At 32.8% G+C, this 22,189-nt stretch overlaps 2 protein-coding genes and 1 long non-coding RNA gene across 3 annotated transcripts; all 3 read left to right on the top strand.

Annotated features, from left to right (window-relative positions):
• Positions 1-583: 583 nt before the first annotated feature.
• LOC123662729 (pickpocket protein 28-like) lies at positions 584-15,526 on the top strand. The gene is made up of 10 exons (XM_045597532.1): positions 584-801; positions 1,582-1,824; positions 9,204-9,318; positions 9,543-9,700; positions 10,605-10,830; positions 11,364-11,631; positions 11,716-11,781; positions 12,301-12,484; positions 13,535-13,626; positions 15,399-15,526. Exons 1-10 carry the CDS (start codon positions 584-586, stop codon positions 15,524-15,526), a joined length of 1,698 nt encoding a protein of 565 aa, XP_045453488.1.
• Positions 15,527-15,784: 258 nt separating this feature from the next.
• LOC123662728 lies at positions 15,785-20,726 on the top strand. The gene is made up of 7 exons (XM_045597531.1): positions 15,785-15,963; positions 16,516-16,723; positions 17,665-17,870; positions 18,615-18,708; positions 18,815-18,943; positions 20,094-20,317; positions 20,477-20,726. Exons 1-7 carry the CDS (start codon positions 15,785-15,787, stop codon positions 20,724-20,726), a joined length of 1,290 nt encoding a protein of 429 aa, XP_045453487.1.
• A 363-nt stretch (positions 20,727-21,089) lies between these two features.
• On the top strand, positions 21,090-21,765 carry LOC123662946. The gene is made up of 2 exons (XR_006744578.1): positions 21,090-21,441; positions 21,710-21,765. It is a non-coding gene; the product is annotated as an uncharacterized LOC123662946 (long non-coding RNA).
• Positions 21,766-22,189: the final 424 nt, after the last annotated feature.

Genomic DNA, 22,189 nt, shown 5'->3' with positions numbered 1-22,189 from the left:
CGTTATTCTATTTATTTAGAATAATTAAAATTGCTATTCGATTTTCACATATACTCAACATGAAGGTTACATTAATTGTGTGAGGATAGTTTGGTATTATAGTCCATTATACATTAACAGGTGGCTTGAAGACACAGATCAATTTCTTCTTGTAGCAAGTAATTGTATTTCCGGATCCTATTCTTAAAGAGGGGAGGTTATGTTTTTAGTGTTATCTATAGTATTCTTAACATTATTATTTTACTGTTTTTATTTAAGAGGTTTATTTAAACATTGATTTTAAAACAGTTTCCTGTTTTAATCATTTTCTTAACTTACATATCCATACTATCACGACTTTCTTTTGAATATTCTAACATTGTTACTTCATTAATTACTGTAAAAGACAACCATTACTGTATAAAGCGTACTTAAAAGCAAATTAAATGCAAGTTGATATTAACGGAAGTGGCTTCTATTTAGTTTTAAAGCTCGATCAGAAAGAACGTAAGTGTTTACCAAGTTAGAATTTTGTTTTTAAGTATAATTTTATTTAACGCTTAAAATAACGTCACAAATGAAGAACAACGAAGTCGGATATACAATGAATAAAAAGGATCACATGACAAACGTTTATTTAAGAGATTACTATATAAAGGATTTTAAATATATAAGTCCAGAAGTTTTGAGAAATAAGAAAAATGTCAGTAAATCGGATGGAAGATCAGAGGGTCGCTGCACATTGTTCGTGAAAGTGTGGTTACGGGAAGTATTGAGGGGTTTCAAACAATTTCTCTATGAAGGTTCCCTACATGGTGTTAAGTGAGTTACGTTTGATGAAACTAAGGGGCGTGAAAGGGATTCATGCGTCATATGTTTCTTAATTTGTTTGAAACTGTTTATGTGTGTATGTGTACGAGTATAACACTTATTATTTAGTAGTTAGTAGTATTTTGTTTGTATATTAAAGTAGGTATTTGAAAAACGTCAAACAGTAAGTACATTCGTGTATCGTGTATTTTTCCTATAGTTTATTAGATAAGAAGTCATTCTCACTGATAGTAATTATTTGTTTTGTTTTTTAAATATGGACCATAAAATTAGATGTAAAAATTATGCGCACATTTTACATTTGGTAATTTTTGCATAAAAACAAACAACAGACGATACTAGCTACGAATGTAGACAAAGAAATTTCCAACAGTATAAATTTACTAGTAAATGCAAGGGTTCGCTATTTACAAATTAAAACTATATAGGTAACTTATGTTTGCTAACTAAGATAATACCAAAACTTGAATGCATCAATGCTATTAATGTTACTACAAAAAATACCTAATTTGTAATTAAAATAATTCTTATCTCTAAAACCTATAAGTACCTACATTATATTTCACTAATTTTTTTATTTTTTATTATTTAATTTTTTTTAAATTTTTTTTTTAATTTATTATTTTATTTATTATTTTTAATTTATTATATTTATATTTATTATTTTTAATTTATTTTAATTTATTTTTTGTTTTTAATTTCACTAATTATTAGTCAGTTATAATATACGAGCTGTAGTAGCTACTGACATTATATCTTGTGTAATTACAGATACATGTTCGAACCTTCATTTAGTCAGAAGGAGCGAGTAACTTGGATCATCATTATGGTTATCAGTATCAGTATATGCGCTATGAACATCACACAGCTCTTCTGCAAATGGACATCCACGCCATTTGTAAATGTCATTGATTCTTTACCAACGCCGATATGGGCTGTTCCCTTTCCAAGCGTTGTGCTTTGCCCTCATTTACACGTCAAACTATCTCGTGCAAACGTCTCTGAATTAAATGAGTAAGTTTTGTTTTTTTTTTAATCACGTGATTACTATATCATTACATAGTATAAAACAAAGTCGCTTCCCGCTTTCTGTATGCTTAGATCCTTAAAACTACGCAACGAATTTTGATGCGGTTTTATTTAGTAAATAGAGTGATTCCAGAGGAAAGTTTAAATGTATAACACATGCATAATATAGTAGACGAACACTGATAGTTTTAGAGGTTTCTAATGTGATGTAAATAAACACATTTTTCTGCGCTTACTTTGCAAATATTTATTTTATATTCTATACTAACTGCCCGGACCGACTTAGTTCTATCAAAAGTTAATAGTAAATTTTATTATTATTATTTTTTTAATATTAAAACCTTCCGTGCCTTAAGGAACATACAAAAAATAAATTAGCCAAATTGATCGAGCCATTCTCGAGCTATGCACTTAGCAACATTCATTTTTATTTATATAGATTTAGTATTAACATTGTACCCGTGCGGAGCCGAGACGGGTCGCTAGTAATCTTATACACATAATCCTACTGTACTAATGCCGATTATTCTGAATGTACATCTTAATTTATTAAGATCTTTCGATAACTTGTGCCGTGAACAGAGTCGGGAAACTGAGAGAGCGCTGTTACTAACGTTTTTCTGCTGACTCACAAATGATGACATTTTAGAGCGAATATTAAAATGAAGAAAATAAATGTGGAAATAATTCACAGTAAAGGTTATTTTTAAGATAATTAGAACTAATTTATAGTACCTACTACTATCATCCTCCTACCCGATTTTGGCTGTAGCGACTATATATCTAATCTAGTATGGCATTTTATAAATAAGTTCTTCGCTTTTTAGCCCCACGATGCATTTTGTGACTTATGTAGGCTACCCAAGCGTAGCAGTAATCGTATTTGCTAAACCGTTAGATTTGAAATGTTCTATGCTGTAATCCTGATAAAAAAAATTGTTAGAAATCCTACTTAAGGTTAAACAAGTCGCTCGTCTTTCCATACAAACGTATAACAGTAACTACTACAATGTTCGATGTTGACCATTCAAAATTAATGATAATATCAATTGATCTCGTCATTATCTATGTATGTATGTACTCAAAACCGTAAAAAAAGTGTACATTTAAAAAATACAAGCTTCTAAACTTTCGTATTTCAACACTGATTTTAGCCCAACTTTGGGCGAAAATAAATAGTATACGGAGAAAGAAAACTCTAAAATAAAGCCCATACCGATATAGTTTAGTTATTCAAAAGTGGAAATAAATTTATTTCGAAAAGATACATTTAGTAGTTTTTCTATAATAACTGTTATTCTAAAAGTCTATTCACATTTTTTTACGCGGTCGTTTTAGTTATGAATCTATGTGCCTTTCAACCTACGCGCGGGGAGTGGGAGGGAAGGCAAGCGCCGCGCCATCCGCGCGCGCGGCTTTACATTATTATTAAACTATGTCTTGTTCTGCTGCCTGTCTTATTATTACTTTGAATTCCCATTTTGAGTGAAACATACGTTGCGTTTGAATTTTGACTTTGTCTCGCTAATCGCTATTATTAGTACAGTGAAGGGAAGTGACTTGTATATTGTTTCTCTATAAAACAATCAATAATAATAATAATTATTATTATTATTATTATAAATTCTTTATTTGACCAAATACTGTACAATTTTATAATCCACCAAACTGCGTGACAGATTATCGGCGGAATTAATGCTTGTCAATCATTGATCTATAGTTTTTAACCGACTTCCAAAAAAGGAGGAGGTTCTCAATTCGACTGTATTTTTTTTATGTATTTTACATCAGAACTTTTGACCGGGTGGACCGATTTCGACAATTTTTTTTTTAATCGAAAGGTGGTGTGTGTCAATTGGTCCCATTTAAATTTATTTGAGATCTAACAACTACTTTTCGAGTTATATCTAACAATGCGTTTTTACTTGATGCTTTTTTCGTCGACCTACGTTGTATTATACCGCATAACTTTCTACTGAATGTACCGATTTTGATAATTCTTTTTTTGTTGGAAAGGGGATATCCTTAGTTTGGTACCATGGTAAGGAAACCAGGATCTGATGATAGGACCCCAGAGAAACCGAGGGAAACTCTCAAAAATCCGTATAACTTTTTACTGGGTGTACCGATTTTGATAATTTTTAATTTGATCGAAAGCTGATGTTTATCATGTGGTCACATATAACTTTTATCGAGATCTGATAACTACTTTTTGAGTAATCTTTGATAACGCGTAGTTACTTGACTATTTTTTCGTCGATCTACTTTGTATTACTCGTCGATGTAATTGAAGTCGGTTTTTTTTCGTTTGCGAGCAAACACAATTATTTACATATCAATGTTGTCAATAAGTAAAGTACCTTTTCTAGTCGTTTACTAAGTTCTTAGTAACCTGCCAGCAACATTTTACACAATAACTAAATAGGTTTAAAAGACTCGCAAATTTTTATGAATTCTGTGAACATAGCCTCGAATGCGAATCTGATATAGGTATACGCTGACAATTGGTGGTCCTTGCTAAACCGTTCACAATATTTTTTTGACAAGAAATAGGCAACAGTCGCGTCGTTGTCGCGTGTCGCGGCAGTAGGTACATCAAAGGTAGACAGACGTATTTACGTAAACATGAATGCTCTTATTCACTGCAGCGGTTGATTGTTCGTGTTAGCGCGAAATTTATAAGTAGTGTGAAAAATATTTTGTGTTTTTTATTATTATTGCGTTCTACAAGGAAATAAACTAGAAAGTAACCTGAAGTTAATTATTCTAAAAACTATATTTATTAGTTATACTATTTACCTAAATGATATCTTTGGGGCACTTGGGAGCAAGAGATTTAGGGTTTTATATAAATCATCGCTTTCCCTAATACTACGAAAAAAAAAACAATTTAATCGAAATTTTGTTTTTATCGTGATTTATAGAAAATAGTTTACAATTGCGGTAAATTCCCTTTCCCTTTAGTTGTACCTAATTTGTAATCCTTGTAGGATCCTGTAGGCAATGCGTACCTACCGCAGCGTAGGGTAGACTGGGTACGGTTGTGCCAGGGTACGGCAGTGACAGTCGTTATAACCGCGAAACTATAAGGAATACGGGGAAGAGTGTAAGAGAAAAAAGAAGCGCGATGCATGTCTACACATGTTGCCCAGTATTGCTTTAGCCAGTGCCCAACGTAAAAAAAAGCAGGAGGCCACATTGCTTTTCAACAGCCAAAAGTAAGTTTTTTTGTTCAGATTCTTTTATTATTTACTTTTATTGGTATACATATATACTATAGCAAATATTTTTTTGTTATCAATTGAATATTAGTAGTTATTTACAAATTATTACTTTTTACGTAGATAATTTTGGTTACTCATGGTGTTTTATTGTTTTCACAAGTATGCGTTGGGTACGGTTGTGACAAATGTAGTGGGTACGGTTGTGACATATATTTTTTTATGTTTTTGCTTTTAGATGCCCAGAAAACGCTCGGTAAAGACCAAAAGAGAACGGTTTGATATTTGTGGGATGCTTATGATGAAGTAAAACGGGGGACTTCTATACGGAAAGCTGCGGAAATGCATAATATTAATCGCATGTCGTTGTTACGATGCATTCGTTAACGTGATGAAGTCGGTGCGAATCACGATGTAAACAGCATCAGCATGGGATATGCAGCTCATAATAAAGTATTTTCTAAGGAATAAGAAGAGCTATTATCAATATATATCACACGTTGCGCGTAAATATATGTTGGCCTTATTAAAAAAGAGGTACGAAAACTGGCCTTTGAACTGACAAATAAATACAACATAAACCGACCAGCTACTTGGGATGAAAATGAGATGGCTGTTATTATAATACCGTTAAATAGTTTAGTAGTTTTATAGTTACCGGTAATTTAAATTTAGTTAACACTTTGACTGATTTTATGATTTTAAAGAAAATGGTTATAATAACACCAGATGTTCTAGTGCCTTATTAATTATAAGAGTAGACTTAATTTAATTTGATTTATAACTGTAGAACTTTAGATAGAAGAAAAGTATTTTGTGTTATGTTAAACATCTCTAAGAATAAAAGCCATTATAAACCTTTTCTGTGAATATTTATGTCTGTCACTACTGACCCCAACCACTGTCACAACCGTCCTTGGGGTGTGGTCGGTTGTGACACTTTTCTTTTTTTTTCAAATTTGATGCTATAATTAATACAACGTATTTTGAGACAAAATGTCAGTATTTTTATGTGGACATATATACAAGCTACGATTTAAGTAATTTTTGTCTCAACTAACTAGTAAATTAACAAAATTATTGGCGGTCAAACCTCAATTGTCACAACCGTACCCAGTCTCCCCTACCTATGTAGCTTTAATTTATTTACTAGCTACATACATCTGACAACCTCCGTAGCGCGGTGGCTAAGTCGCCAGCTGAGGGACTCATGAAGCCACAGGTTCGATCCCGCACGGCGCAACAAAAAAAATTTAGGCTAAAAACTTTAGATTATGGACCGTCGATTTATGGGGATTTGTAAGCATAATCTAAAGTTTAACCAGTATGTATATTCCGAGTCTAGGTGTGTATGTATTTATGTATGAATATTCTAGGATCACCCCTAGTTCACTAGGTACATGGTAACATAACACAAGCCTTTGCTTTTAGTTAGTGTGATTGTTTGGGGAGGTTATTCTTTATTTTAGTATAGTTAGTAGTCTCACTACTTCCGAAAATTTTGACACTTTGAGACTAAATGAAGCACAGGAATATCTTCATAATATTATACTATACTTGGTACAAGTATAGCATAATATCAGTAGTTCCGCTGGAACTGAAATCTCGAAATCTACCTATCAGATCTGACAAATACAATACCTACAATACAATTAATCTTTATTGCAAACTAAGTAAAACAGATAATACACAGGACAGGATAAGACCAATAAAGATAAATAATACTAATACAGATTACGTTGTACAAAAATTATTTCCTTTGTTTTTTCCTACTCCTCAAATCATATAAATCAACTTCAACTATCACCAATTAGTAGGTAAGTAATATTTTATACATTACTAGCGACCCGCCCCGGCTTCGCACGGGTGCAATGCTGATACTAAATGTACTACAGAATATCTTTGCTATTGTTTTTATTATTACTTATTTAGGCACGCGCCGCCGGCTGTCCGGCCGTAGTACCGCCGCAACCGTTATGTCCTTGCAATTTAAATTTGTAATATCTTCGAAAATATTCATTTAAATTACATGCTGTAAAGAGCTATATTGATCTATATTAAATGCATAGTATATTGAAGATACTTAATGGGACAAGAATTAATGCTGTATTGCTTAAAATTGCTTCGTAAATAAGACATTATTTCTCGTAAAAAGTAAAGGATAAAAAATGGTTTATTGTGGGTTATCCCTAAGAGATAGACATATACCATCGCGGACTTTTTTGTAGATCTTTTTAAGATCTACAATACTGTAGTACAATATTTTGATCCATCTCGTAGGGTTCTTCAGCCAGCGCGAGCGTTTGCAATGTAAGCGCAAAAAAATGTGTTTATTAACGACATCACATTAGAAACCTCTAAAATTATCAGTGTTTCTCTACTATATTATGCATGTATTATACATATAAACCATCCTCTTGAATCACCCTATGTAGTAAAATCGCATCAAAATCCGTTGCGTAGTTTTAAAGATCTAAGTATAGGTACATAGGGACAAACAGAGAGCGCGAAGCGACTTTGTTGTATACTGTGAAAGTGATAGCTCATATCTCAAAAATATCTTGAAAAGAAATAGGTAAGTAATCTAAAAAATGAGCTAAAAAATTGGTGTTCAAAAAATAAAATTAAAAAAAACATCTAAAGTAAGCAGTCTTGTTATGGGTTACCATGTAGCGATTTAATGCTAATAATGTGACTGGTTGTTTGATGTTTTTTGAGATTGAATTGAGATTATTTCAGTAATGTTATTATTAGGTATTGATTATTTATTTCTCTATGATAATACGTATTAATCTATTTCATTTCATTTATTTATAATATATCTTTATATAAATAAAAATGAAATGCCAAAATGTATGTACACGCAATTTTTTTTTCAGTTATATACTAATAATAATAAAAAATCTACATATTAACTCCCAGATGGATCCCAGATGGGATTCCCAGACTCGGAACTCACGAGACTCATAGTGGTGGCGGTTTAGCCACCGCGCTACGGAGGTCGTCAATGAGATCGTAAACGCATTTGCTAGCTTGTCACATGTACGCGCGCGATATTTTCTCACTGCTCTTCTCGGAGTCTTTCCCGTTCGCACACTATGTCAGGTGAAATAGCATTCATTTAGGCCTCGCCTACCAACGAGTTCGCGCCGTCGACTTGTTGACCCTTAAGAGTGTATGCTACCTCAAATTGCTTATTTTCCACTCGGCAGGATGTCCATATCTTCCAAACTACTGAATATTTAAGTTTGAAATTTATGTATGGTAAAGTTCAGGATATAAATTATCTTTCATATGTTTCGAAAACACGATTCCATAAAAATTTTTCGATACAAAAAAACCGCAAAGTTACCTCTATTTTTGTCTTAAAACCTTAATATCTCAGTAAATATAGAAGTTATGGACTTGAGATTAAGTATGGTATTTGAAGTAAGTATGAAGAACATTTTATATGTTGCGTTTTTTAAAAAATAACTATTGATAATGTTTGTGGGGAGAAAATACATATAATTCGCGCGATGAACAACCAAGCGCTCTCAGTTCTCATGTGTAATTAGTACGGGTGAAATCTGAATTCGAGCTGAGGTAGTGTAGCCCCTTAAGCCCCTGATATGTATTTATGATTTTATTTATCACGACAAATGTAAGCTATAGACTAAAATGACGTTATGTCTCTTTTAAGTCTACAAAAGATGTAATCAGTCATTGATGACTAATCACGGACCAAATCAAATCGATTCAGTAGCATTAATAACAAATGATAGTAATTAATAGTATAATCAAATATAGGAACATCTATTTATTATATATTTAAAAAGTTTTAATTTAATTAAAAAATATATATTGCTCTGTTCGTAGAGTTACAAAATAAATAAATTTCTAAAAAAAAGTAGCCTATGTTACTCCTTATTACATAAGCTATCTACCAGTGACAGTCCCGTCAAAATCGGTTCAGCCTTTTTCTGGGATTAGCCGGAACCAACAGACAGACAGACAGACAAAAATTGTAACAAATGTTATTTTGGTATATGTACTGTGTATATATCCATATGTATTTAGTAAAATGTGGTTATTTTAATATTACAAACAGACACTCCAATTTTATTTATTTGTATCGATTTTTATTGTTTTTATATTTTACAGTACATACAGGTTCTTCGCATCTTTAGTTTGCCCTCAAATGGACGTGAGAAATTTTGAAAGGAAGGAAAGGTTAAGCGTTACTGAAAATCATTTGTTGCAAGAATTCATATTAAAGGTAACTTACGCCTTAACTACAAATTGATATAATCAATATAATTCATTCAAACCAATATTTTAACACAATACATATGTCATATAGCACAATTATTTAGTTCAAAGAGAAACATTAATTATTTTAAGACAACCTAATTTTAACAAAAAAAAAACCTTTTTCGATACATTTTCCTGTTCTACATTTGACCATTTCAGTCAATTATATAAAAAAAAAATACTTTTAAGGTATCGCCAAAATGTTCAGATTTGGTTAAAATATGTCATTGGCGTTCAGGATACGACACGGCGTATTACAGAAACGACTGCTGTGAAAAATTATTAAAACCAATATTTACTGAATACGGACTCTGTTACACTTTCAACAGTCTGCCATTAAATGGAATGTAACGTATATCCTAAGACTTACTAATATTATAAAGTTAATCGATTCAGCCTGTAACATCCCACAGCTGGGCATAGGCCTCCTTCTCTGTGAAGGAGAAGGATTGGAGCTTTCTCCAACACGCTGCTCTACTGCGGGTTAGCGCATATATTCCCTACTATAAGTAACGATCGCTATCAGGATTAGGTGATACGGGATCATTCATTAATTTTAATTAACGTACTCTCCGAAGCGCAGTGGGGGTACCCAGGAGGAACAACTAACTTACAGAAGATCACAGCTAAATAACAATGCTTTCAAGTAGTGTTGTGTTAGTGAGGTGAGTAAGGTGACCAGAGCTCCTTTGGGGGAAGGGATTGGGGGTAGCGTCAGCAACGGACTTCTTATGCTTCTGGTGATGCAGGCGTTTATAAGCTACGGTAATCGCTTACCATCAGGTGAGCCGTGCGCTTGTTTGTGACATCCAAATTGGAAAAAAATATTTGTACAAATTCAAATGTCCATCCCGAGCGGCCACGAGCGTGCGAGCCACAATGAATAAATTCATTTTATTATTAACTAGCTGTGCCCGACTTCACCCACGTGTAATTTAACAAGTTATTGTTCAGTTCGCAGAGTTATAAAATAAATAGATTTCTAAAATAAAAGTAGCCTAGGTTACTCCTTATTACCTCAGCTATCTGTCAGTGAAAGTCCGGTCAAAATCGCTCTAGCAGTTTCAGAGATTAGCCGGAACAAACAGACAGACAGACAGGCAGACAGACAAAAATTGAAAAATATGTTATATTGGTATATGTACGGTGTATACATCCATATGCATTTAGTAAAAAGTGGTTATTTTAATATCACAAACAGACGCTCCAATTTTATATATTTGTATAGATTATATTTACTAATTTATCCAGGACAAATGAAACTGCAGCTTGGCAAAAATCCTTTAATCACATATCTACTTCTGATCCTCTTGAATGGGATCTTGACAGTGGATATCCAAAAGTGTTTCCACCAAAACTTGGTGCATTACCCTTCAGGGTTATGGCTTCGGGTGAAGTTAATGGTTTAAGTATTGAGCTACATTTGAATACAAGTGAACATCAATATGATTGTGATGGAGCTAATGTTGGGTTTAACGTAAGTAAAAAAATCATTAATTTATTAAATCAGCAGGAAATATTTTGCTTAAAATTTGAAGGAGCTCGTCTGGGGAAAAACCGCAACCTTACAGAAGATCACAATATCACTGCTCACAAGTATTGTTGTGCTCTTGTGGTAAGTGAGGTAGTCAGAGCTCCTAGGGAGGGTTGGGGGTAGGGTTTTCAACGCGTTTGCGTTGCATGCAACTACAGCCTACGGTAACTGCTGACCACCAGCTGGGCCGTACGTTTGTTTGCCTTGCTAACTATAAAATAATTGATATTTACTGTATTAACAAATAAGTCTTTTCTAATAATAATTTATCAATTTTATGCCAAGCTCTTTATTTTTTTATATACGGTAACATTTTGGTGAATTTTTTTCATATTTTACTAAAATAGGCACCCTTATTTAAATATGCTAAAAGGGCTATAACTGGTCTAAACAAATGCTCAATAAAGTTATTCAGAATGACGTACGGTTGGAACTAATTAATAAATCAAAAGCATCTAATACAAAATTTCTCACAGGTCTTGATTAGTTCCCCAACAGATCACGTCTATACAAGCAATATACTTCGTCTTCCCATGGACAGAATGACGACCATCGAAGTATCACCAATAACATACAAGACCGATAGCTCGTTACGAGCGTTGTCACCAGACCAAAGACAGTGCTTCTTCCAAAATGAAAGACAACTGCAATATTACGAATACTATACGGATACAAATTGTAAATTAGACCTGAGGATACGAGAAACAATAAAACATTGTAGATGTGTGTTGTATAATTGGCCAAGTATGCATTATCAATATTAATCGCAATACTATTAAAACTTGATTAAAATTCAATTAGATTATTTTAAATATAATTCTGTTGTAGGAAAAGATGTACGGAGTCCAATTTGTTCAACCGAATTGGATTTCGAATGCGTTGCACGAGTCAAAGGTCAGTCGTATTCTGTTCAAATTTCTAATATTTAATTTTCAATGACATCTCACTGTACTTTTTTTGAACCAGAAATCTAAAAATGTGTATTAAAAGTAGGAGGTAAAGATAGAGGTACATATATAAGAGAACTGAAATAGGAGTTCGTTTCAGCATATTGTTTTTTTCTAAAAAGTAGGTACATGTCTTTGAATCGATGCCTTATTTCACAAGCGGACACAAGAAGTATTTTAAATAAATTAAAGATAGCCTCTAGGTTTTTTATACCTGGCTCAACTTCACTCTGCAAATGACAATATAAAAATCTTAATATATATAAATCTCGTGTCACAATGTTTGTCCTCAATGGACTCCTAAACCACTTAACCGATTATAATAAAATTCGCACACCATGTGCAGTTCGATCCAACTTGAAAGATAGGCTATATTTTATTTTGATATATTAATTATTATATTTAAGAAAAAATAAAGAAGGCGGTACAAAGTTCGCCAGGTCAGCTAGTTTCTTATAAATTGCAGTTCAGGTTGGCGAACAACTAATTTACGCGTACTACGCAGACAGCGAAGAACAAAGACAGCCACACGAAGGTGCAATATCTTGTTACCCAGCATGTAATGATATACTTTATTCCACCCAAGTTTACTACTCCGATTTGATTAGAGACCACAACGTTAGGAAAATAGACTTAGACAAGGACAAGACGTAAGTAAAAATCGTTTAGATTTACGTAGTTGCCTGCAATAACTGTACGGAGTCTGACAATTTGTATAATCATGTCTTTCAACGTATATCATGAGCAGAAATTTAGTTTTTGATAATTTTTAAAATAACTGCTTCGTTTAAATATAGCTATATATATATATTTTAAACTGCGTATCTGTCCAAGTTACCGCGCACTCAAAAATGTAATTGCCTTTGCGATCTAATGACCTTCTTTAATTTGGGTTAGTTCTTGCGAAATTGCTGTTTTGTATATACCTTAGTCTTTCGTATTGCACATATATCGTCTGTTATTCTACTTATATATACTTACGATTATCTTAATACACTTAGTCCTACATCGACTTTTATTGGCTTTGGTTTATCTCATTGACCTTCCCTCAGATGTCATCTCTCGCTCACATATAAACAGTACACAATACAGTATCAAATTTGGAATCATTGTAATATCTATGGTTTAGTTTCTAAACTCTTAAAACGAGGTTACAACGACTATTTCCAAAAACATTAATTTGTTTCCTCTTATCCTCAATCATTTAAAATATCGCTTTGTTTAGTTGAAATATTAATTGAGTATGCTAATCTCAAGATTTGATAAAATAATTTGAAATTTTTTTCTTCGCATAGAAAACGTAAAGCTCGTAAAGGTTTTTTTGTGCCTCTAGGGTGTTAAACGTTGGTTTCACCTAAAGGTGAGCGATTATAGTTCATTATGGACACCAGCAAAACCAGAAAATTAAAGCTGGTTGCCGACTCCATCTGCCCTGTCAGCACAGCACATCTCTAGAAGACCTGGCTCAACACAGGATCACTACGTTACTTGAGAGCAGGATTATTTGGCTTTTTTTTGAGGTTCTTCCCCATTTAGGCTTTAATCAAATTTAAGCAAGAGATTTCATTCTGTATCCTGCCTCAATAATAACATTTCAAAACATTACGATACGACAGTTCAAAGCGGAACAGAACTAAAAAGCCAGTCAAACTCATTTGGTTATTTATTTTTAGTGAGTTACAAATGTTTTGTATTTTCAGAGGAGTGAAGACACATATAAATGTACATTTCTACGACGATATGTTCTTAGGTCAGCATCGTCACGCACAATACGATGATTATTACTTCGCAGGTTTGTATTACTAAAATATACATAATATACATATATCTACGGTCGTACGGTACGTCTACACATACACACACATACACTCACACATATGCATATATAATGAGGTCAAAGACAAGTTCATTATTCGAAATATGATGTTATTTTGTTGTTTTTATTATTATTTGTCCTCATCTGAAATATAATAAATTAATAAAGAAATTCTCGAAACCAATGAAGGCATTAACGAAATAAACATAATCACAATTTAAATTAAAAATACTGTACGTAAGTTACGTAACGTAAGGTTATACGTACATATTGAAATACTGCGACTGATTCAGGGAAATAATTTCTACTACTTGGAATGGAATAAATTCGTTTGTAGAAATATCATATACTATAATTTATACCATAGTATCGACTATCTCCGTTGTATGGCATTATACCTATATAAATCTATATAAAACTCTTGAAAAACTTAATAACATATCTACTTATCACCAATTGTGTACGAAAATTATTTTAAAATTCGGGGAACTACATAATTTCGTAAATTAAATTAAATATGCATAGGTAGGTATATAAAAATATCATTCAGATTAAATATTTTAATATTCATTCTTAAGATTACAAAAATGCCTACGGTAAATTGTCGGAATTTATCTTTTAAGACACCTTATAAAAATTAGGTACATCAATTTTAAGTAGCAAATTGTTTTTTTTTTTGCTACAACCAACAATGTTATATTTTTGTGACTATAGACCTATCCTTATACTTGTGTAATAAATATTCAAAAATTAAGACATTTTACTATTACAAAAAAAAAATTATAGTGGTATAAAATGTAACCGCGTGGAACTAAAAAAAAAATTATTGTTCAGTTCGCAGAATTAGTACCGTGTATACACCCATATGCATTTAGTAAAAAGCAGTTATTTTATTACAAACAGACACTCTAATTTTATTTATTTGTATAGAGTATTAATTTATTTATTGTTTTGATACTTCCGATATTTCGACGTCGTTACAGGCTCCAAGATCGCGAGTAACATTGACGAAAATAATTGTGTTTGCTCACAAACGAAAAAAAAAACCGACTTCAATTTCATCGACGAGTAATACAACGTAGATCGACGAAAAAATAGTCAAGTAACTACGCGTTATCAAAGATAACTCAAAAAGTAGTTATCAGATCTTGATAAAATTTATACGTGACCACATGATAAATATCAGCTTTCGATTAAATTAAAAATTATCAAAACCGGTACACCCAAGAAAAAGGTTATTGCAGATTTTTGAGAGTTTCCCTCGATTTCTCTAGGATCCCATCATTAGATCCTGGTTTCCTTATCACGGTACTAAACTAGGGATATCCCCTTTCCGAAAAAAAAGAATTATCAAAATCGGTACATCCAGTAGAAAGTTATGCGGTATAATACAACGTAGGTCGACGAAAAAAGCGTCAAGTAAAAACGCATTATTAGATATAACTCTAAAAGTAGTTGTTAGATCTCAAATAAATTTAAATGGGACCAATTGACACACACCACCTTTCGATTAAAAAAAATTGTCGAAATCGGTCCACCCGGTCAAAAGTTCTGATGTAACATACATTAAAAAAAATACAGTCGAATTAAGAATCTCCTCCTTTTTTGGAAGTCAGTTAAAAAGGTGAATTTTAGAAATGTTTAATCACACTGTGCCCCAACATAATGTAGAAAACTAGGTAATTTAAATTATCCGTAGGCTTGTAAAGAAAATATTTCCTTTCCATTCATAAATTTCTTCTTTGCAGGAGCCATTGGTGGTCTTCTCAGTCTGTTCCTTGGTTTTAGCATCATCAGCGTCGCTGAGCTGGTTTACTTCGTGATGTTAAAACCAATTCATATAGCGTTTAAAAATACTTACAATGTTATACGTTAATTATAATGTATGTACTCTAAGTTTTAATGTTAATAGGTACAAGACTAATGATTTGGTAATAGTTATCTTATTTACATGATGTTGACAACATTTTCTTTTGCAAATAAACCTACTTTGTTGATCCTTCTGACATTTTTTATTTTAATTGTAGATTAAAAATTTGTGGTTACATATTTGACAATATTTGTCTTAAACAATAACGCATTATCCATAGTGTATTTTTTATAATTATTTTTTAATCGATATATAAATACGACAATGTTCAACCAAGAAGCTTGTCTTGGAACCTCTTGTGGTATGGATAAACTAAGAATGCTAAGCGATGAGCTCAATGCAAAAGTAGTTGAACAGATTAATGGATCACAAGAATTAGTTATGCTCACCAGTTTTGCGAGAGAGTCTAATGAGTACCAGTTCAAAAAGTGTCTTCAAAATAGGTATCTGTATAATGTGTTGTTGTTAATATACCAATCTCATAATATTACATATATTTCCTATTTAATAAAATAAATAAGTATAGTTAAAAAATTATAGAAGAATCATAATTTTCTAATTGCTATGAAACTAGAACTTGCTCGAATAATACCGCGGGTTAGCTAATTTATCTTATGACGACGTATAATAAGTAGATCCACTGTTTAGTACTACTTTGCTTGCAATTAGTTCTGTAGTGTTCGATATAACAAATATACTGGTTTATATGTAACAATTATAAAACCTAATACCTACACTATTCACCATAGTGACAAGTCACGAATGCAAAGTGCACGGTGCACTCGAGAGCATGGTTCTTGCAATCTAAATATCGGAAACTCAAAAGCAGCACCACACACACAAACATAGCAAACATTCCGTTTTACATTTAAGGCATCGTATTAATAATCATGAAAATTTAAAAACTTAGATATATAACAAATATTTTTATAATACTGTTACACTGGATTTGCTTGTAAGAGACACGTAGAGATGTACGGACTGTTATACTTTAGAATCTCTGATGTAGCCTCGTGGCGTTGGGTGTTAGAAGATCTTTCTAAACGATTAGAAGAGGCTCTAGATTCTTTGAAATATGAACACAATGCACTGCGTGTAGTTGTGCAGAGAATCAAAGATGAATTAAACTATCATTCCACAGAAGGGACGCGACCAGGAGCTATATGTCCCTTGACGGATTTAGTAGAAAAATTTATTATAGAGGTAAATGTCGGGTAATATTTACAACTACTTTACGTTATTTGTAATGTTACGTTATGTAAGGCTATATTTAGTGAACGTGTGTATAAAAGAACGTCATATCATGTTCAATATTAAACACACAGTAGTACGTCCTACAATGACCTAAGCGTGTCCTGTTTTTGCCCACGTTAAGATGTGTTACGTACCTATACAAAAAAAAGTTCTACGCACCGCCACGCACTTACTGTGGTACATGCGTAATGTTGACTTGCATCGCGACCTTGGGATCGATTCAATTGCAAAGCATCTCAAAATACTCGCTACGGCGTATTTTGAGAAAGCGCGCATTCACCCTAACTCATTTCTAGCAGAGGTTTGCCAATACGTAAGTAGAGAAATACTATAGATTACACTAAGACGTCCCATGCACGTCAGCCGACCCCAACGATACGATACGATCACAGTCTTAAACGCCCCGTACACTAATACACCGTATACACGACAAACACACACCGTCTCCGCCAGCGTAGGCGTGTTCCGACGGCTTGTACGAGCCTAAGCGCGTAGCGAGCCGCCAGTAGCTCGATACCGCGCTCCATTCAGCGCTTTCCTCCACACCGACTTTGTTCTAAACCGAGGTGCGCTCTTGCTAAAAGATATCGCGATGGCTAGAAGACACCCTTAGGATTAACGGCCATCCCTAGCCCCAGAGGGCCGTTAATTCTAAGGGTCGGTCCTATCCTAATCCTAAGGTCTCTCCTAAGGACCGTTAATCCTAGGCTGGGTCTCAGTACCCGGCAACACCACCCTGTGATACTATCAAGAGCCATAGGGTTAAGAGTAATACACAATCCAAAAAAAAAAATTATTCATTCATTACCTTTTGATCGAGGCTTTAATTTCGACACACCTAAAATATATATAAAAACAAACCGTTAATCCATTAATAATAACTTTTTTAGGAACAAGAATTTCTTCGTATTCAGAAAAGAAATTTCGAAAAATTAATTGTAGAATTAGACAAACAAACGTCTGATATTGGAAAAACTATGAATAAAATTAAGAACGATGTCATAAATAAAATACAAAGTTTATCTATCGATGAAACGTGTGCTCGAAAAGATTACAAGAATGAAATAGTTGCAGACTCGAAGAAAAACCGTAAAAAGTAACAAATTCTAGATACTAATGCTAATGGCGCATTCACAATAACTTTTCTATATTCGATTTAATTTATTACTTAAATAATTGGGTTATTATAGACGAGTAGAATAATAGTTTTCGACTAGTAGCTATGTAGTCCAATTGCTTAATTGATTGACTAATTTCTGAACCAGTTTCCTATTTTTAATAAAAGCTAGTCTATACAAGACATTTTGTGCATACAGTCTTGCACAATTTTTCTGCTCCTAAATAGATATACGATTTTATCTGTTACATTTCGAACGTTTCCATCTTTAAATTTTGCAAACGTTTGTTCCGTAATACATACAGTCACATCGGCAGTCATTCCTCATAACCTATAAAAAATCTGTTAAGTTAACTGTAGTTACGACAGAATTGACTGTTGCGGCCAATAAATGCCAGTTTGTTGTTTGTAAACACCGTTAAAATGACTCTGAAATTGTACATGAGAGATTCTTACAATAATTGTTTATTACAAATCCCATCTTCGAGGTTTTTTGTATGCATTACCAGTCCCGATGATGTGTCATCTTCATTCAAATATATTAGGGTACCTTTTGTGAATCTCAATTTACTTGAAGATGTCTTATAGATTTTCACTTAAAAATCTTGTACACAAGTAATACAAAAAAGTTTCCTTGCTCTATTTCGCTTTTACTGGTTTAAATAAAGACTTTCAATGTTTTTCACTTATATTATAATTATTTTTGTTTGTATTACTTAACAGAGGCTACACTGTATCATGTTGGGCAAAGCATTGTGCGGCCTTAAAAAAAGCTGGATTAAAAGCTCTTTGCAATGCTGTAATAACCCGACAGCAGGTATGACAAACTAAAAACTTTCTTGGCTTATATATCCCATTTGTAATAGTATAAACTCTAAGGCTATATAAGCTTCTACTTTTGGTGTTTTAAAAACGAAATTTAGGTTCGAGGAGCTAGAGTTCAACTGTCGTTTACTGCTCAAGCTTACGCTGCCAGAATTGATGCGGTCTTGAGAAGGAGATTATATTCAAACAAAATCAAAGTTCAGGATCTACAATGGCAAAGAGAAGAGGTAAACTGTAAACAGATCTCAGATTAATAGTCTCCAAATCGTTATTACCTGTTTTTTACTAGATACTGTAGGTGTCTATTCAAAAGGATCGCGATTTTTTATTTTATTAGAAAGTATTTATTCATCAATATGTATGTTATTCCCTACAAAGTAATCTTCCTCGGAAGCAATAACTATCCATACACATATTATTTTCCAATTCTCGAAAAACGAAAAAAATATTTTTTTTTTGTAATCTTGTTCAGCTCCTTCTTCGCCGTCTTTAGCTTTTTAATCGTGGCGTAGCATCGTCCTTTCATGGGCCTATTTAGTTTAGGAAACAGAAAAAGTCACAAGGATTAGGTCTGGAATAAAATTCCCCTTAAAGGTAGTTACAGCATGCGCTTTAGACAATTAAGTCGTATTACCTATTCTAAAAATTTTAAACTTTACCAACAGTCAACATTAGAAATGTGGATACATTTATAATGTCGAAGCATTTTATTTTGTTTCTCACACAAAGTTTGACACAGATTCTTTGATCCAGTTTTGAAACAGGCAAAAATCGAAGACGAGCCAAGCACGTCCAAGCAAAGCAGCTGTCAAAAATTACCTAACAACTCAAAGTGGTCGACTCTGATAGCATATGTGATAGACATTAATACCAATATAAAAAAATCAAAAAAATCTATTATATGTAGCCGTATTTTTGAACAGAACTCGTACATCGGCAATATTTTTTAATGCTAGCTTAATTAAAATAGGTATTGCAAAGATTTTTTATTATATGAACTATTCATTCATTCATTACAGCCTATACAGTCCACTGCTGGACATAGGCCTCCACAAGTTTACGCCAAAAATAACGTGAACTCGTGTGTTTTGCCCATAGTCACCACGCTGGGCAGGCGGGTTGGTGACCGCAGGGCTGGCTTTGTCGCACCGGAGACGCTGCTGCCCGTCTTCGGCCTGTGTATTTCAAAGCCAGCAGTTGGATGGTTATCCCGCCACCCGGTCGGCTTTTTAAGTTCCAAGGTGGTAGCGGAACTGTGTTATCCCTTAGTCGCCTCTTACGACACCCACGGGAAGAGAGGGGGTGGCTATATTCTTTAGTACCGCAGCCACACAGTATATGAACTATTAAGAATTAAAAAATAAATAATATTTTTAGGCTTTACGTGACTATACATCTCTTAAAGAAGAATTAACATCAGCTGAAAAAACTCTTATAATGACTATGGATCAGGAACATATAATCGAGGCTAGGTTAAATGATCGCACTCGACGACCAAATAGGGAATTAATAAAAGACGACGTCAATAGAAAGTTAAGAGACGAACAAGTACAACTAAGAAAATATGCAAAAGAATTGAGAAATAATATAAAGAGGATTATGTAATGTATACGATTTTTTTATTTATCAATTTAAAACGCGGAAATAAATGAAATTCATAAATAAAATCACTCGTTTAAGTAAGGAAAACAATTTGTTACCTAAAAACATAATTACTTTATTCCAATCAATTTGTCATTTTGGAGTATCTTTGTTTACAGAAAATTGCAAAATGATTTAAGTGAGGCAATAACGCATATAGATTGTTGTGCAGAGGATTTAATGCAAGTGATCAATATAGATCAAGAACGGGTACAAAATAGACAAGCAGAGCAAAGTACAAATGATTCTGCAAGAAATGTTTCTACATCACCAACTTCTTTAGCAGATAATACTCATCACTCGCAAGTTTTGAATCAACTTACTGTTATTCAAGAAGAAAATGAAGACGATTATCCATTTGAATACTAATATTTTAATGTGAATAAATTTTCTTTAGATTTTTGATGCAAATTGCAAAAATTTGGAATGTTTCCGTGAATATTGATGTTATGTAGTGATATAATTAAGAATTCCGAATTAAATGTACTTGTTATGTACTGATAACTATTTATTATGACTAAATGATGTGTATTATTTTATATATACAGGGTGGGGATGACAATACGACAATAACTTTGACATCGTATATGTAATGATATTCCAAGCCCACATACAAAAAATCAATAAAATACATCCAGTAGTTTAGTCAAAAAATATGATTTTTCATTTTTTACAATTACTACGTGTTGTATAACATTAATAAACGGTCACCCGCAGGTTAACGCAGGGCTTGTTACCGTTACCAATTACCATTATAAAGTACCGGTAAATAGCGTTAATTTTAACAGATACCTGTTTTACCGTTAAAACTTTTAACGGTAATTCGGTAACGAAAACGTTTTTTAACGTTAAATTTTACCGTTAAATAGAATTTTAACGATACTGATAACGTTACCTCTAATATCAAGAATTAACGAAATTTTTATCGATACTTCTACGACGTTGCCGCTCCGTGCAAGTGACCTTCAACTCGACGCGCTAGGATTGATAAAAGCGGCAACAGCGCGTGTCATTGGATTATAACGCTGTAGGTACGAACATCAATGTACTTCAACCGTTTACGTACTCTTAATTCGAACATTAGGTAGGTATAATGTATTCCGAAATTATAATGGCGAACTCAAAAGAGTACTGTCCGAGTGACCGATTTATATCTCTCTCATTTTATTATTTAATTTTATTTCATTATTGTTGAAATTCATAAAATAATATTTTAGTATGTTATACATATAAGAAATAAAATAATATATGCGCCTATATATCAAACAAAATTTATGTTTTGCATATTATATGTGTTTCTAGATATTCATTTTGTATTTAGGTACATAATGATTCGTGGTTTTCTTTTTCAGAACTTGCAATTGTTTTTATTTTTAAATTAAACTGTATGAGACTACATAAACTAAAACAGAATTTTGTTTTATTACCTAATTATATAGTAGGTACCTGGATGAGCGAGGTTTGCTCGATATGTTAGATAAAAGTAAGAAATAAAAAGTAATCTGACTGGACACATCTGAACTCGAACCTTGGTCATTTAAATTCTGGATAGCCCGATTTCCCACCTGAGCTATTATAACCTTATAAGGGATGGCAAAATTTACCTTAGTATTGTAATGATATTGTAGCAGTTTTTCATTGCAAGAAAACAATGTTAAAACGACATTTTCTAAAAATGAATCCTAGCTAACTAGTTGGAGCCGTCAGCCAAGATTGATATTATATATATACAAAAATTGCTCGTTTAAAGATATTATTCTCTCGTTTAAAGGATTTATTTTGTATATATTTTTTAATCATTCATTAATACATTGTATCAGATGTTACTATTT

Source organism: Melitaea cinxia, chromosome 19 (genome assembly GCF_905220565.1).
Source record: "Melitaea cinxia chromosome 19, ilMelCinx1.1, whole genome shotgun sequence".
Taxonomy (NCBI): domain Eukaryota; kingdom Metazoa; phylum Arthropoda; class Insecta; order Lepidoptera; family Nymphalidae; genus Melitaea; species Melitaea cinxia.
The sequence above is the reverse complement of the archived record's forward strand: the minus strand, read 5'-3'. Positions and strand labels throughout refer to the sequence as shown.